This window comes from Corapipo altera, unplaced genomic scaffold, assembly GCF_003945725.1.
Source record: "Corapipo altera isolate COAL_440 unplaced genomic scaffold, ASM394572v1 112, whole genome shotgun sequence".
NCBI lineage: Eukaryota > Metazoa > Chordata > Aves > Passeriformes > Pipridae > Corapipo > Corapipo altera.
The window spans coordinates 5,170,157-5,185,538 of NW_020884899.1; the positions used below are offsets into that span (position 1 = coordinate 5,170,157).

The 15,382-nt window shown below is 51.1% G+C and overlaps 1 protein-coding gene across 10 annotated transcripts in view; it reads left to right on the forward strand.

Annotated features, from left to right (window-relative positions):
• The window catches only part of MAST2 (microtubule associated serine/threonine kinase 2), a 192,168-nt gene extending 185,710 nt beyond the window's left edge, over nt 1-6,458 (forward strand). For all 10 annotated transcript variants that reach the window (XM_027648987.1, XM_027648977.1, XM_027648978.1 and 7 more), the window contains one exon: nt 370-6,458. In XM_027648987.1, the coding sequence (XP_027504788.1) occupies nt 370-2,471 (2,102 nt within the window). In that variant the 3' untranslated portion in view covers nt 2,472-6,458. The remainder of the gene's footprint in view (nt 1-369) is intronic.
• The last annotated feature ends 8,924 nt before the right edge of the window (nt 6,459-15,382 follow it).

The following is a 15,382-nucleotide window of genomic DNA, read 5'->3' on the forward strand; positions in this document are numbered from 1 at the left end:
CAAAACAGCGTCACAGAGTCATATTTGAAAATTGAATCAGCTGCTGGAATAAAGGGATTTACATCTGGAGAATAGCAATGAAACACATGGTTTGTCTGCTCAAAGTTTTTGGTTTTTTTTTCAGAAAAGTGTTCTGGTAGCTGAGTGTTTCTTACTCTGCTCTGGTGTTGGGTGCTAATAATGTGAATTTCCATCAGAAACCTGGCAATGATACCTTGCAATATTACTGCTGGCCTTTGGAGTAACATGGCATTGTGTCTTGACTTTGCGCATCTTACATGAAATAACTTGTTTTAATGGCCAAATATATATTAATCTTCTAGTATTTTTTAATTTGTTCTCTGTTTTGTTGTTTTTTTTTCTTTTAAGTTGGTGGCAATTCTTCCCAGAGCAGCTCTCCGAGTTCCAGTGTTCCCAATTCTCCAGCCAGCTCTGGACACATCCGCCCCAGCTCTCTGCATGGACTAGCACCAAAGCTCCAAAGGCAGTACAGATCTCCAAGGCGTAAATCTGCAGGAAACATCCCTCTGTCACCACTGGCTCACACTCCATCACCAACCCCACAGTCCACATCACCGCAGCGCTCCCCATCTCCTCTGCCAGGACACTCAGTTGGCAGCTCCAGTATTATTCAGTCTTTCCCAGTAAAACTACACTCCTCTCCACCACTGGTGAGACAAATTTCTCGCCCCAAAAGCGCGGAGCCCCCTCGGTCTCCTTTGCTGAAGAGGGTGCAGTCGGCCGAGAAGCTGGCTGCCTCGCTGTCCTCCTCTGAGAAGAAGCTGGGCTCCTCACGTAAGCACAGCTTGGATATCTCTCACTCTGAATTTAAGAAGGAGATGTTACAGCGGGATCCCAGTCTCCAGAGCTTGCAGGAATCTGCCAATGAAACAACAGGTGGCAAACTTGGGCTAGCAGAGAAAGGGATGCTGCAGAAACCAGGTTCACGGAAGTTGGGCGCCATCCGACAGGACAGGGTGGAGAGGAGGGAGTCTCTGCAAAAGCAAGAGGCCATCAGGGAAGTAGATTCTTCTGAAGATGAAACGGATGATGGTTCAGAAGATAGTCAGGATGGGAGAAGGCTGGACAAGCCCCATGGCAGTGGAGACCAAGGCTCAGATTCTTTTAATGAGGATAATAAGTTCTCATCTAAATTGGAAAGTAAGGATAGTATTGAAGATGATGCTTTTCTACCTGAAGATCCAAAAGGTACAGAAGACTTGCAGAAGGGAAATACTCAACAGGCCAAGCCTGTTTCAGAGCCTCTGCAAGTCAGTGTGCAGCCTTCCCCATCAGAGCTCCTGTCAAGAACTTCTCCAGAAAAATTAGCTAATTCAGAAAAGCCATTCCTAAAATCAGAAACAACTGCAAAGGAACATAAATTGCCAGAAAACAAAACTTTTGACTGTTTTGGTCCAAAAGACAGGTCTTCTGAAGCAATCAAAGACCTAGGGAGAACTACAGGTACTCAAAAAACAGTAGATGGCACAGAACATGTACGGTGCCCATCTATCAAACTCCTGGAACTTGAAGAAAGTGATTCTTCTGGGGCCTCCTGTGGTAAACTTGACCTGAAAGACCCTGTGCTAACAGAAAGCAGTCAGAAAAAACAGGATTCCAAACCTCTGCTGGCACTTTCCTCGTGGTGCCCAGCAAACACGAGCACTCCTGTCTCGGTGAGTCCCCCAGACCGCGGCGAGAAGGGTCACAAGGAGACACTGCAGCCTGCGGAACAGCACAGCACCTCATTCCTGTCTCCTGGAAGCGCCAGCGAAATGTCCCAAAGAAGTCCTGGTACTGAAAAGCAGCAGCCCAGCTCATCCCAGGCAGAGAGTGCTTTGACCTCCAGCAAAACGAGCCCAGCGGGACCTGTGTCCTCCACACTCCTCATCCCTGGAACCATCGAACGCGCACTCTCCGTGTCTCAGTTGGTGCCCCTGGCTCAGAGCGTGTTAGGCCCGTTGAAGCTCAGTATGTCTGGTTCTGGAGAGGTGGAAAAGAGAAAGGATTTGGGTGCTTCCTGTAAAGAAGAGAGAGATTTGAAACAAAAAAGGCAGGAGATTTCACAAGTAGGAGAATGCCAAGAGAAAGCCAAGCTATCTAGCACAGACGGTCTGACCACGAGGAGTGGGTCCTGCTCAGAGTCCTTACACTCAGCAAAGCCCTGGGAGGCAACGTGTCCCGTGGTGGCCAAAAAGGAGGCAACATGTCCTGTGGTGGTCAAAAAGGAGGCGACTTCTTGCGGTGCTAAAGCATCTGAAGCGTTGGCAGGTAGCTGCAAAATCACTCCATCGAAAGAGCTGTCTCATGCTCTTGGACAAGCAGCGCTGAAAGCCTCTCCTCTGCCAGATGGCAGCACGAGGCCCTGTAAAGAAGGGACTCTGGCACAGGCAAAAAGCAAAGAGGTTGGAAATCAGTTAAAAATACAAGACTTTCCCCTGTCACATGACGATGCTGTAAAGAAAACATAGCAGCATCGCTGGTACTCATGGACTGGAGCATTCTGCATTCAAGATAGAGACTGCATGTTTGAATTTTGTAATATACACTAATATAAAATAGAACTTGTGTACATCTATTTTTGGGAGGGTTTTTTTCATACTGTTTTTTGTGTTTTTTCATCCTTGCTATTCTATTTTTGTACACAGTAATGCTTGCTGTTTGAGGTCTCTTTAGAACAGGGTATCTTTAAAGCAGGGCTTAAGAAACAGTTTGTTTATTTTTATTTTTTTTTTCCCCTTCCAGACCTTCTATTTTGCCTGATTTTAGGGCCTGGTGTGCTCTTCCCTCTAATCCTGCATTTATTTGAGATCCTCAAAATTCTGAGTACAAAAAAGGCAGCTTGTTTTCAAATTTCTGCTTTTCAGCATTCTCTTTGAAATTCCATTGAAATTCAAAAATATCAAGTTTTTGCTTCATTTTTACAATCTGATGTCCTTTGACAAGAATAAGAAACTGCTCTCTTGTCTACGAGTTACTCTGGAACTACAGACCCTCTTTGGTGCAAGCATGACCTCTATGTGTGTCTCCACGGTCCTGTATCCTTAGAGGATATGGAGACAAGGAACTTGGCTGGAGAGGCTGGAGAGAGGGGGAGAGATCCCTGTCTTCTCTTTAAAACAAGAAAGAGTATTTTTCAATGGAATTATCAGAAAGAGAAATCTCCAATCCATAAGCTGGCTTGTTGGGGGATTGTTTTTACTTATCCTTTATAGGACACATGGCAACTTTTCCCTCTGTTTTTAAAATTTTAGTGATGTTTTATCTTCCTTTCTCTGGCTTCAATTCATAACTTGCCCTGCCTTGGAGTAAGTGACCCCAGGAAAGGGGTGGCTGTGGGTTGGTTTTAAAGTAGAGAAATTTGTAGTCGCGTGTTCTCCAGTGTGTCTCGGGGAAAGTTATCTCGATGATAAACGGCCTTTGGAGACTTTTCCTTTCTTGGTGAGTCTAAGTAGGTAGGGATTTTAAGGTGTTCCTTAACATTTCTGAGTTGGGGCTTGGGAAACTTCCTGGGTTTTCTGAATCTGCCCGTTTTAAAAACAATCAAACTCGTGAAGAGTTTGGACTCCTCAAGTTCTGTGGACAAGCTGCAAGCAGACTTCAAACCACATGTGATATTTTCAGATTTCAGCTTTGATAGCTAGATCATTGCCACTGCTGAGGTCGCTTTCCATTAGAAACTTACTCTTTGCTCTTAGGTTTAGACATGGCTTTGCTTTAAGTGTGACCGACTCTGGGTAACAGTGCTCCTTGCTGAGGATTAGGTCAATAATAAATGCACCAATAAATGTGTTGAGTGGTGATACCTATAGCACTGTAAGCCATTTCTTCATCCAGTTAAAAGTTCCTCTCAATGAACACTCCCATCATTTGTCCCAGATTGTGCTCAGCTTGTATTCTAGTCTTGTCTGAGTGTATCTCCCTGCAGATCACCCATGAGGGGTAGTATCCTGCTCACTGGCTTACTCTGTTAGAAGCAGAATGACTGTGCAACAGTATTCCAAGCTAAAACCCACTCTGTTGGTCTGATTTCCTTATGCTGCTGCTTCCTTCACTGTCTTGGCTTTTTCTGAACTTGAAGTTTTGATTCGTTTCCCCTAAATGCAAATATGTTTTTATATAGGAATATATTTTCTCCATATCTCTCAACTTGATTTCAATTTAATCCACAGCTCACAAAAAAAATCTCTGAAATCTCACCCTGCTTCTTTCTGTGTAGCCGCTGCTTCCCCCCGTTATATATTTGATTTTGGCTGCTTGAATTTCATTTCTGGACCAAGGTTTGGTTTTATTTGGGCTTTTTTTCTTTAACATGTTTAAATGAGTGTTTACTCCATGAGTCTGTGTGAACATGTATGGTGTTGCTACTACACTAACCAAAGCCTCAGTGCTCCCGGGTAACAGGTTAATAAACTTTGCTGTGATGGTGTTGAGAGCAGAGCCTGCTGTGCTGTCTGTCTGCTCTTTTTCCTTGGAATTCATAGGCTGCTCGTATACACTTGGTTTGCAATTATAAACCACAGTATTTCCACTGCCTGGTCAGGGTCTTGGGTGTCTCCATCCTCTCAAAGCGCTCTTGGTGATGAGCATCATTCAGTGCTGATTTGGAGCAATAGCAAGTTAAGAACAGACTTGGCAGGATCTGGTACTTACCTGGCTGGTTTTCTCCCTGATGAGTTGATCTACTAAAAAATTGCTGAGAAACAGTGCAGGATGTTATGGCATGGAGAGGAGTAGTGAAAAATGGATTTGGCATCCTGAGTCTGTGGTAATTATAAAGACAAGCCTCAGGCTGATCTCCTGAGAGCACCTGACCTTGGTGAGATGGAAATGTCTGTGTAAATTAAGGAGGGAGCTCAGAGTTGTGTGAGGACATGGTCCAACCTGGCTGTTCCCTGGGTAGCAGGTCCCCTGTTTCCTTTTGTGTTTAGAAAACCCAAGGGGAAAACCAACCACTGCTCCTAGGAGGTTAGCATGGGATGAGCCAGGCTGGGTAACCTGGTTCATCCCACACTGGCAGGGATGGGATGGTAACAGCTGTAAGCTGCTGACTCCCTGCCTTGGCAGCAAGTGCTTCCTTTCTTAGGCATAAAAAGAGGAGTGAAACTCCTTGCTGTGTCACACCTCTTGCTGCTTTTCCCTACGTTGGCCAGAGAAGAGGTGGGGTGTGTGTTTCCTTGCCTCTTTTGTAGCTACGGTACAGGAAGTGAACAGTGCAATTAAAAATCCCTGGTTTTTTGGAAGCGAAAGCCAAACAGCATTGCCAGGAAAGCATCCTAGTGAAGCCCTATATCCCCTACTCCTGGTCAGTCTTGTAGTTTCCCTCCATGTGCCAGGTGCCCCATCGTCCCAGTTCCACCTTCTGTCAAATTTATATGGTGCACCTTAGCGGAAAGTCTGGGAAAAAAGCCTTTTAAATTTTGATAATAAGCCAGGTAGATACGCCAAGACTTACTCCTTGCTCTGCTACAAATTCCTTCGATGCCTTCTCAAATAAACTTGCAAAATGCATTGGGGAAGAACAAGATTTTGGAAGAGCTGTGTCTGAGAAGTGAGAGCGTGTTCCCAGCACCCGCAGTGTCCGAGGGAAGCACTTGGCAAGCCCAGACCTCGGCCTCTGTAGGGAACCCTGAGTCAGGCAGGCGGAAGGTGGAAGTCACGAGCGTGAGGTGTGTGTTTGGTGAATGAGCCATGCGTGTCACCATCCAAATATGCTGCTTTCCCGCTTTGTTTCCCTCTTCTGTCAACTTGGATGTGTCTCCTGCTCCTCATCCGTGTAGGGATGGCGGCATCTAAGCTGGTTCAGTCTCTGCAGCTCCTCTCTTCTCCTGCATCCGGCTGGCCCATCCCTGCCCCATGCCTCATTTCAGTGTTATTTTTCCTTTTGTCTCTTACTGTTGCAAACTAAGAGAAATGGATGATATTTATTGTAAATATTAGACTTTAGCGTTGTTCCGGCCACTCCTGGTCCGAATGTCAGAGGCCTTTGGCTGCTGCTGTACTAAAGAGCGCTTGTGGGGAAGTGGTAGGAGTGACCAGTGGGTTTGTTTGCCACACTTGCATTAAGGTGTGATTTGGAGTATTTTTTTTTAATGTTTTTTTTTTTCTTTTACTTCTGAAGAGGGGAGGATTAAGTCTTTCTCTGGTTTTCTCTTACTGGATGTGAAGGATAATTCTGTACTTCTAGTAGAAGATTTGACAGAAGTGTGTGTTTACGTTGTGTTCGATTACCATATCCAGGTGGCTGTGAGAGCACCTCCTGCGCTGGGCTCTGCCAAGCCGTGTCACTCAGCACTTAGCTAGATAAGAGAAAGTGTGGAATTTCTGTGTTTTTAGAAACTTGAACAATTGCCACATAATAGCGGTGCAATAATTTTTATTCATGTTGTACCTGCATGTCGATGTTCAAATCCTCCTCCAAAATAAATAATTTTTTTTTTTTTTTTACATAAATCCAAGCTCGTGTCTGTCTCTTGTTTTGGTTTCCCCTCACTTTCCCTCAGTGCCAGGAGTGGCTGTGCCTCCAACCCACCTCCTCAACCGGCTACTGGATGGGGCAGAAAATGGCCCGTGGAACGTCTGGGTATTGCAGTAACTCTGCTAGGCTCTTTGGGATTTTCTGCTCCAAAGGCCAGGTGTGTGGGTAAGCCAAAGCTTCCCACTCTGAAACTCAAGCCCAAAATTTACCATCCTCCACCAAGTCCATAAAGTGTATAGTGTGCTGTGTCCCTGCTAACGCAGGGTCCTGATTCTCGGTTCTTACTAAAGGGGTAAAAACATGTAACACATGAAACTTGGCTGAGCAAGGTGATGTGACTGGCCACAACTAAATACCATGGCTGAAGGGTGTAGGAATTGGGTGCACAATAAAATCCGAGGGGCAGGGGCTGCCAGCGGCACCGGTATGGCATTGGCTTGGATCAGCCAAATGGCATGAGGCAGCAGGTGCCCCCTTGTGCACCCACTTATTTAGGCTGCCCTCGTGATGCACCTCCCAAAACCTTTCCAGAAACAGCCCTTTGCTTGTAACATTTGCAGGTGTGCCCTCTCCACGTGGAAAAGCCTTCAGAAGGCTATTCCTGTCCTTGGAAATAGTGCTGGGGAGACATTCATGTCTGGGGGGGGATTGGACTCATCCTCATTCGCCGCTGCCAAGGATGCTCAAAATATCCCATGTCTCCGTGCTCCGGAGGAGCTGCCGAGCAGAAATCGGGGGCGAGGCAGAGCTCCGTCCGCGGGAGATTTGCGGAGCCCCCGCCGGCAGCCGCTCGCCGCGTCGCTGGGCGTCATCGCTGACGCCGGCCCGGGGACGAGCGATGCTCCTGCCCACGCGGGGAGGGACCGCACGGCCCGCGGGGACGGGAGTGCTCTGAAAGGACACTGCTGCCTCTCCTGCAGCGTTGAACAAAACGGCCTGTCTGGCACGACAAAGGCTCCCTGCCTCGGCCGCCGTGCAGGGACCTGGCTTGGAGCAGGAGCTGGCCGTGCCCCGCAGCCCGAGTCCAGAGCATCATCTTCTTGGTCCTTCCTGTTGGGGCGAGCAGGGATGTGGCAGCAAGGGATTTTCAAATTACGTCTTCATGGAAACACACTTTTTTTTTCCCCTTCCTTTTTAAAGACTTACTAGCTGGAGTTTAATTAGGGTTAAGTTTAACGTCCACACAGCCCTCCTACAGAGGTTCCCCCGGCTAGGAATAAATTACTCTTAGTAGGCAGCAGTTTATTCTTCCAAAGGTATAAGCCACAACAAATAAGGGCCATTTTCCTCTCAAATGATGGCATGCACGTGGGCAGCCCAGCACGCTTCAGCACCCTTGCCAACACTGATATTTGACTCCTTCCCCCAGAATCAGAGGGTGTGAGTGAGTCTCCAGGCAAAGTCCCGATGCCAACAGATAGGCTGCCTGCAGTTAACCTGGAATTTCGAAGAGGGGAACAATGGAGAAAGCCAAAGCAATCTGCACGGGTGCTTGGTCCCCCGCTGTTGACAGCCTGCCCCGAATAGAAGCAGCAGCTGGAATTGCTGTTGGATGCACCAGGGACTAGACAGGAACCTGGGGCACCTCGTGCCTTGCACCCAACATGTTGCTGCCTGTGCCCCATGTGCATCAAGGATGTGAACTGAGTGCAGGGGGCTGAGATCTGGGGGGATGTGCAGATGTCTATGGCTCCACAGGGCTTAACCCTTCATATCCGGCTCTGCCCTGTGCAGCCTCATTCCCTCTGACCATGGAAACCCTCAGGGCTGGCCTGCAGCCACCCCCTCTCCCGCCTCCATCACGTGCTAGTGAGCTTTATATTTTAAACGCTGATTAGGGCTGACCTCATATTTCAGAGCTTACTTCATAGTCACTAATGAGGGATTAGGAATGTTAAGCTAATTAGCAATCAGCAAACGAGGGCTCAGTCAGTCTTCTCAGCCTGACATGCTGTCAATGAACGAGTTATTTGATGATTATCGTAAACCCGCTCAAACGGGCTGCCTAATTCTGATGGGCAGCAGGGAACTGGGGTGAGCTGCAGCCCGGGTGAGGGGAGCCCATGGCCCCACATAGCCCTGCTGCTCTCTGCAGTCAGGAGGGTGCAGGACACCTGCTCCTGGAGTCAAAAGGATTCAAATAAATAAATAAACTTGGGATGTTTTTGCCAGCTCAAATGTATTGAATCATAGTCTGAACTGCCCAGCCTCACTGCTCTGGGAGAGGCCTTACCTGATGGGCCACTGAAGGTGGGAATTTGGCCACCTCTGCATGCTGTTTGGCTCCAAAAATGCCCTCAAACCAAACCTTCCCTGCTGGGAAACCTTCTTAGAGCAGCCTGACTTTCGGCTGGGTTTCAACTGCCTGGGTCATTAATTTAGATTTACTTCCTCATCCCACCCTTTGCTCCACCAGGGAAGCATAGCAGCCAGGAGGCTTTGGGAGGTGGGGGGAGGTAAGCTTAGGAGTGACCTGATCAATATTTCACACTGGAAAGGGGGAAAAGCTAAACCCCAAAGTATAAAACTCCCGAGTGCTTGTGTGAATGAAGGAAAGAGGGAAATGAATGGGACTAATGGGCTGTCCTGGCCCAGGAGGGCTGGAGGGGGGATGCTGGGCTCTGTTCTACCTGCTGTTTCTCCACTCTCTTCAGTGTATTTTAAGACCCGAGGAAGCTCCACAGCTGATGATGGTTTATGTGGACAGGGCTCAGCCATGTGCCAGGAACACACTCCTTTTGTGGTGAGGGGCAATTTGGGAACAACACAAGGGATGGGGATCAGCAGCATTGCTGCCAGGCCAGTGCCGCTGTGAAAGAATGTGTCTCCAAGGATGGGGGAGCTACTCTTCCCTGGGCACAGCTGTACTTTTTGCTGGGTGATGCCAAAAAGGGCCCTTTTCAGTCTTGAATATGGGGGTCAGGGTGGTGGCAAAGGCTTGTGGATGGACCTGAGGCAAGGACTGAGCAGGGCTGCTCCTACTGCTCCCTGAAACTCATTTTCCCGCCTTTTTGGGGAAAAAATAAAACATTCTCCTCCTTTGCAGCCAGTGTGGACAGAGGTTTTCTTCCCACAGGGGCTCAGTGCTGGCCAGGACATGAGGCCATGACCTCCCTTCCACCCGTCCAGCCACCGGCAGGGCATGGATCCATCCTGCCCCGTGTCCGTGCCCTTCCCCATGTGCCACCCCGGCTGGGCAGCCTGGGAGCTAAAAATAAGTGAAATGCAGGGGATAACCGGGTGCCTAAATATATCCCTTCTTTAATTAGCACCAGGCGACTGCCTCGCAGTCACGTCCGTCTGCCCACTAATCCCACTAAGCTGTGCCCGCGTCACAGGGCTCCCCTGAAGAGCCTTCCCTGAGCTTGGGCATGGAGCATCGTTGCTGGTGGCTTATTCCTGCTGACCCTGCCCTCGGCCTCGGCGTGGCAGGAGGCTTCCAGGGATGGCCTGGCGTGGGAGGGCAGCGTGACACGGGGGTTAAATCGGCGTGAGGAGAGTCAGCGGTGAGGCGGGAGCATCCCCCGGGGTGCTGTGTGCCGGGGATGGAGGTGCTGTGGGGTGGGAACCTCTCTAGAAGCGGGGTGCTCTCCTATGTCGCTGCCTGGAGAGCTCCAGTGTGCAGGGCTGCCACTGAACTCACTGGGGTCAGGCTGGGAGAGTGCCCTCCTCCCCCACATCTCACTGGGAGCATCCCTGGCTCTCCCTGGCGCTCACCCGAGGCAGCAGGTCAGACAATATTTAACTTGTCACAGTTTCATTGGGCTCTGAGGTCCTTCAAGGGGGAACTGCTTGAAAGTTGGAGTGGCACCATGGCTGCTGGTTTTAGCATCTTCCTCTATTTCTAATACAGGCATATAAATAAACATTTCTGGTTTGCCCCTGTGCAAGGGCGCTGGGTTCCAGCAGGGAGGGATGCCGGGAGGATGGGCTAAACCTGTGGGCCTGGTGGCTGCAGGCTCCTCTCTGGTCAGCAGCTGGCTCTTCCTCTTTAATAAAAGGCTGGATTTGCCCCAAAACTGGCTTCTGGGAGGCTCTGTAAGCAGCACAGTGTGGGACAGCATCCCAGGAGGTTTTGCCTTGGGTTCCTTTAGAGTGTATGACCAAGCCACCCCTGCTGCTGTAAGTGAGGACGTGGGTCTCACTGGTCTAGGAATAAGTCTGAGCTTTGCTCTGGCAACCCCTATTAATCCTGAAGGAGAAGGTCTCTGGGAAAGGTGCTGCCCTCCCAGATCACCAGCAGCAGAAGGTTGCATTCCCTGATAAAAGAGCCCAGCTCACTGCCTTTAATCTCCCAGCCTGAGCCGAGTCCCTGGGACTGAGCCAGAAGCCAACCCCCTAAGCTGGCTCTTTTCTGCACCAGCTGTCCCCTCGCTGGGCTCCCAAGCACGTGGCATTTCTGGGGCCGGATCCTGACACCTCAGGCACAACCCAGGGGGTTGTACATCTTCTCCTGTTTCCTGTCTCAGTTTCTCTTTAGCAGTGCTGTCCCTATGGGCACTGTGCAGTGGACCTCCTAAAACTCTGCTGGATGCAGGTGGCTCCCCTGGAACTGCTGGCTGGGGAATGAAGCAGGCCCTTGGGATCTGCCTTCGCCTCCAACAGGGAAGAGTAAGGGATGGATCCAGGACCCTGAAAAGATGGATGTTGTAGGGGTTCATGAATTAAAATTGCAGGAGCAGCATTCCTGGGAGGAGGCAGCTCCCAGGAATTGCCATCCACATGCAGCATTGTCCTGACATGAGCTTGGAGCTGAGCTGGTGTTGGGACTTCTTCCCATGCTCCTGCATCCCTTGAACCCGCTCCCTCTCAGCACTGGTGCCAGGGCAGTGCCTTCCCCTGACCCTCAGCTGTGATTTTTGGCTTTACAGGCTGACACCTGAAGCAGGACTTCACTGGGGCCGGCATTCCCTGGCCCTGACTCCTGCTCTCCACCCTGCTGGCTGTGCCCAGGATCTTTGAACGGTTTCAATCAGTCCCCAAGAAAAACAGACCGAGGCAGCACGGGCACCTTCTGCAAACAGGGCGGCATCAAAAGTCCATTTCCTCCCCATCCTCATCCTCTGATGGCCATGGCTGCTTTGCTAGAGACGAAAAGGAGAAGATTAAAGTGGGATTTTAAAAGTTTCCAGCCCCAGTTTGCTGCTCTGCCACCCTGGGCCGCTTCCCTGTGATCTTACAAGCAAATGGGCTCCTGTTACCTCCCTCCTGCCATCACCTGACTTTGTAGAAGTCAATGTGGATGGTGGGGCCAGCTTGTTAATTTTGGAGCTGTCATTAATTAGGGTGCTCCTTTACCCTGCTGGTACCCTCGGGTTTGTCCATGGGGCTACTCAGGGATGTGCATTCCTGTAGCAGTGGGGGATGCTCATCTGGGGCAGGGGGGCCACACTGCTCCCCACCACTGCCCACATTCCCTCTCACTGCTAATAAGATGAGGATGGTAAGAGGATGAGGAGGAAAGCAGGTCCTTTTACTCCTCCCTGTCTCCTCAGCCCTTGCATTTCCGTGTGCTGACTTTCCCGGTTGCTTTACCCATGAAGTACTTTGGTCTAAGAGGAATTTCCCCCCCCCTTGCCTTATTCCCAAGCCTTTCAGCTGGATGCAACAATGTCCAGAAGAAACCCATGGGGGTGCAGCTGCTGTTACAAGATGGAAAACTCTTTCTGGGGATGTCAGCCTCCAAATGCAAGTGGATGCTGGTGGACCAGTGCCACGGAGCAGCTGAGCCCCTGCCCTGCCTGTGCAGTGATGCCTGGGCAGCCCACCCATCTGTTTTGCAGCTGGATGAAGGCCCCACTTTTCCCCAGGAAAATCTCCAGCTGCAGGAGTCAGGCCAGTGCTGCTCATACAGCCAGTGCCATAAGACTTTCTGTTTTTTGTTAAATCCCCCACCCAGCACCCAGGAAAACCTCTCCTGCTTGTGGGATGCACACGTTCCAGCCCTGTTTCTCTGTCCTTGTGGTGGAGGAGCAGGTGCTGGGACAGGAATGAGATCAGTTGATTGGGAGACAGAATTTGAATTTTGGGGGGTCTCTGGGGTTTGGCAGTTTAATCTGCTGTGAGATTGCAGTTGGAGCTGGGCTGGCATTCCTTTTTCTGCCTGCCTGCTGGGGCCTTCCTGCACAGGGGAAAGGCAGGCACATGTGTGTGCAGGCACATCCCAAATTCAGGGCAACCAGCCCATCCTTTCCCAATTCCTGCTCTCTGGGGAATGAGGCTGAAGCTCCATCAGAACTGCCACAGACCTCCAGGGGTGCTCTGGCCAAGTGTTGGTGGAGCTCCAGGAGTGGCTTATCCTGATGTGCAGATAGCCCAAGGGATGAACACCAGCGACATTTTGGGCAGATGCTGCACCCATTGGAACAGGGGGATGATGCTCCTTTGGGGTCTGTTTGCCTGATGGGGCATTTGCTGCTCATGGAGAGGGGGATGAGCCCCTAACGGTGTTGAGTCTCATGGAGAGGGCTGAAGGGATTTCTGGGAATGCAGTGGAAGGGCTAGAAAATGCCCTGTGGCACCTGCAGCCCTGCTGCATGGCCCAGCACATCAGGGCTGGCAAGGAGCATCCTCCGTGGCCCCTCCATGCTCTGGAGATACCAACCCATAACTTGGCAGGGGGGAAAAAAAAAAGCAGCATTCCCCCAGTATGGGGCTGGCCCCCATCAGCTGCTGTGGTTTGGGGTTTCCATGGGGTTGTGGGGTGGCCGCTCCCATTCCCAGCCACTGCTGGCAGCACAGCGGGGTCTCCGTGTGGATGCCAGTGCTGGGAAGTGGGGGGACCCCTTGGCACCCGCAGGTGCTCCCCTGGAAAGCCAAGTGGTGCCGGCAGCAGGCAGGAGCAGGGTTTGGCCGGTGTCCCTGTGCACAGACAGTGATGGATTCCAGATGGCCCACGGGCGCTCGGGGCTCACCGCAGCATTTTTTCGGCAGCTGGGCTGCGAGAGGGTCCGGTCCAAAGGCAACATCCGTCAGAAGGCGGCTGGCAGGACCAGGAGGAGGAGGAGAAGGAGGAGAAGGAGGAAAAGGAGGGGGTTGGTTTTAATCCCTTGGCCGCCAGCTCACAGGGCAGCGGTGACCTCTCGGGGCTGACTCCATTTCTCCATTCCATGTCTCCTCCCATCCCTGCACTGGAGGCTGGCAGCAGTGAAGGCGTGTTTCCAGCTGCCTAAAAATATTTGGGATGTGGGCAGTGGGCAGGGGAGGCTTGGCCTGCCTTGCTGGGGGTGTCAGGTGTGCTCCACACCGTGGGGGTGTATGAGTCTGTGGGGAACCATGCCCTGTGCTGCACGAGGGGGGAGCCCTGGACTGGGCATGGCTTCAGCTGGTGGGGGTGGGTTGGTGCATCCCCCTCCCTCTGCATTTGGGGAGGGGGAGCAGATTTTAGACAAGTGACAGATGAACCGGTTGGAAGCCAGCAGGTGTGGGAGCTGGTCAGGAGGAGGATGTTTGTCCTCATCACCTGAGAGGCCTGAAAGGCCACCTGAGTGTGCAAGCCCTCAGGTCCCCTGGAAAGGACATGGTTTGGGAAGAAGGTACACAACTGTGGAGCTATTTCGATTTCCCCCACTGAGTGAGGCTGGGATTTATCAGACATGTTCAGAAACCAGCCTCTGAGACAAAAATGATGATGATGGGCACCTGCACCTCTAGTGGGCCTGAGAGGAGGGGCTTCTCTCTTTGGGAGGACACCTGGGAACAAAAGAGGAGTGCTGTGTCCTCAGAAGGGTGGCAGGGGCCACACACTGTGGTGCTGCACCCAAAATTCCTGGCAGAAATGGTAGCTGAAGCCTCGCTCCATGGGGGAAAGACATGATAGGGGAAAGGGCCATGCAGTGCCTGCACCTTGCTCCCAGCAGAAGGTTTTTCGTCCTGGAGCAGCAAGAAATTTCTCTTAGAAATTATAGACACCCACAAAAATTATGCCTTGAAGTAGGAAGGAAAAAAAAAAAAAAAAAGATCAACACAGAGAAGGAAAGAAAAAACACCAACAACCCACCCTGTGCCCGGGATCAAAGCTGGGAGCCGTTTGGAAGCCCTTGGACAGGAATATTCCCCGGCTCCTTTGGCCAAGCCGCTGCCGTGAAAGGCCGCTTTGTTCCTGGAGTGCCGGCCCTGCGTTTGCCCCCGCGGACTTTGCTCCCGCCGGCGGCCGGGCGGGCTGAGCTCGGGCTGAGCTCCATCCTCGGAGGGCAGCCCTGCCAGGGGCACCGCCGGCTCTGCCGCGGCGGCAGCGCTTTGATGGGCGCAGAGGAGCAGGATGAGGAGCCCCGGCTGCTCCTTTCCCCGCCTGCCACTGAGGGCAGGTATAAAATACCCGGCGCTATTTATTCCATGAGTGATGTGCGTCCAAGTGCCCTTGCGTTCCTTCTCACCCCCTCTTTCTGCTCTGATTCCTGTCTCCTCCTCAGGTCTTCCCAAACTTTAGACCAAAGAAACACTTACCCTTTTTTTTTCCTTCTCTTTCTCTCTCTTTTTTTTTTTTTTTTTTTTTTTTTTTTTAACAACCTACTTGTGTTGTCCTGGACTATTTCATGAACTGCATCACTCCATGACACTGGAATTTCCTTCCAACAGCTCCTTCTAGGTTACGGGGGATGCTTGCCTTTTCAGGGTTAGAGACAGTCAGGTTTGGCCAAAATTCCACTTGCCAGAAGTAAGGAGAAGGAGAGTCCCACAGCCCCTAGGTCTCAAATCTCCAGGGTCCTACAACCCCAAGTGCCACATCCCAAGGTTTGCTACCCCCAGCTGCCACCCCAAGCGTGGGAGGGACTCTGAGGCTGACTAAGCCCCTTTAACTCCGGGGTGTCTCACATCAGGCCAGCCTAAATCCTCTCCAGGTGCCGGATGTGGTCACATTGACTGGTTTTGGTGGATCTAACATGGGGCAGGAAGGGCGGCTCT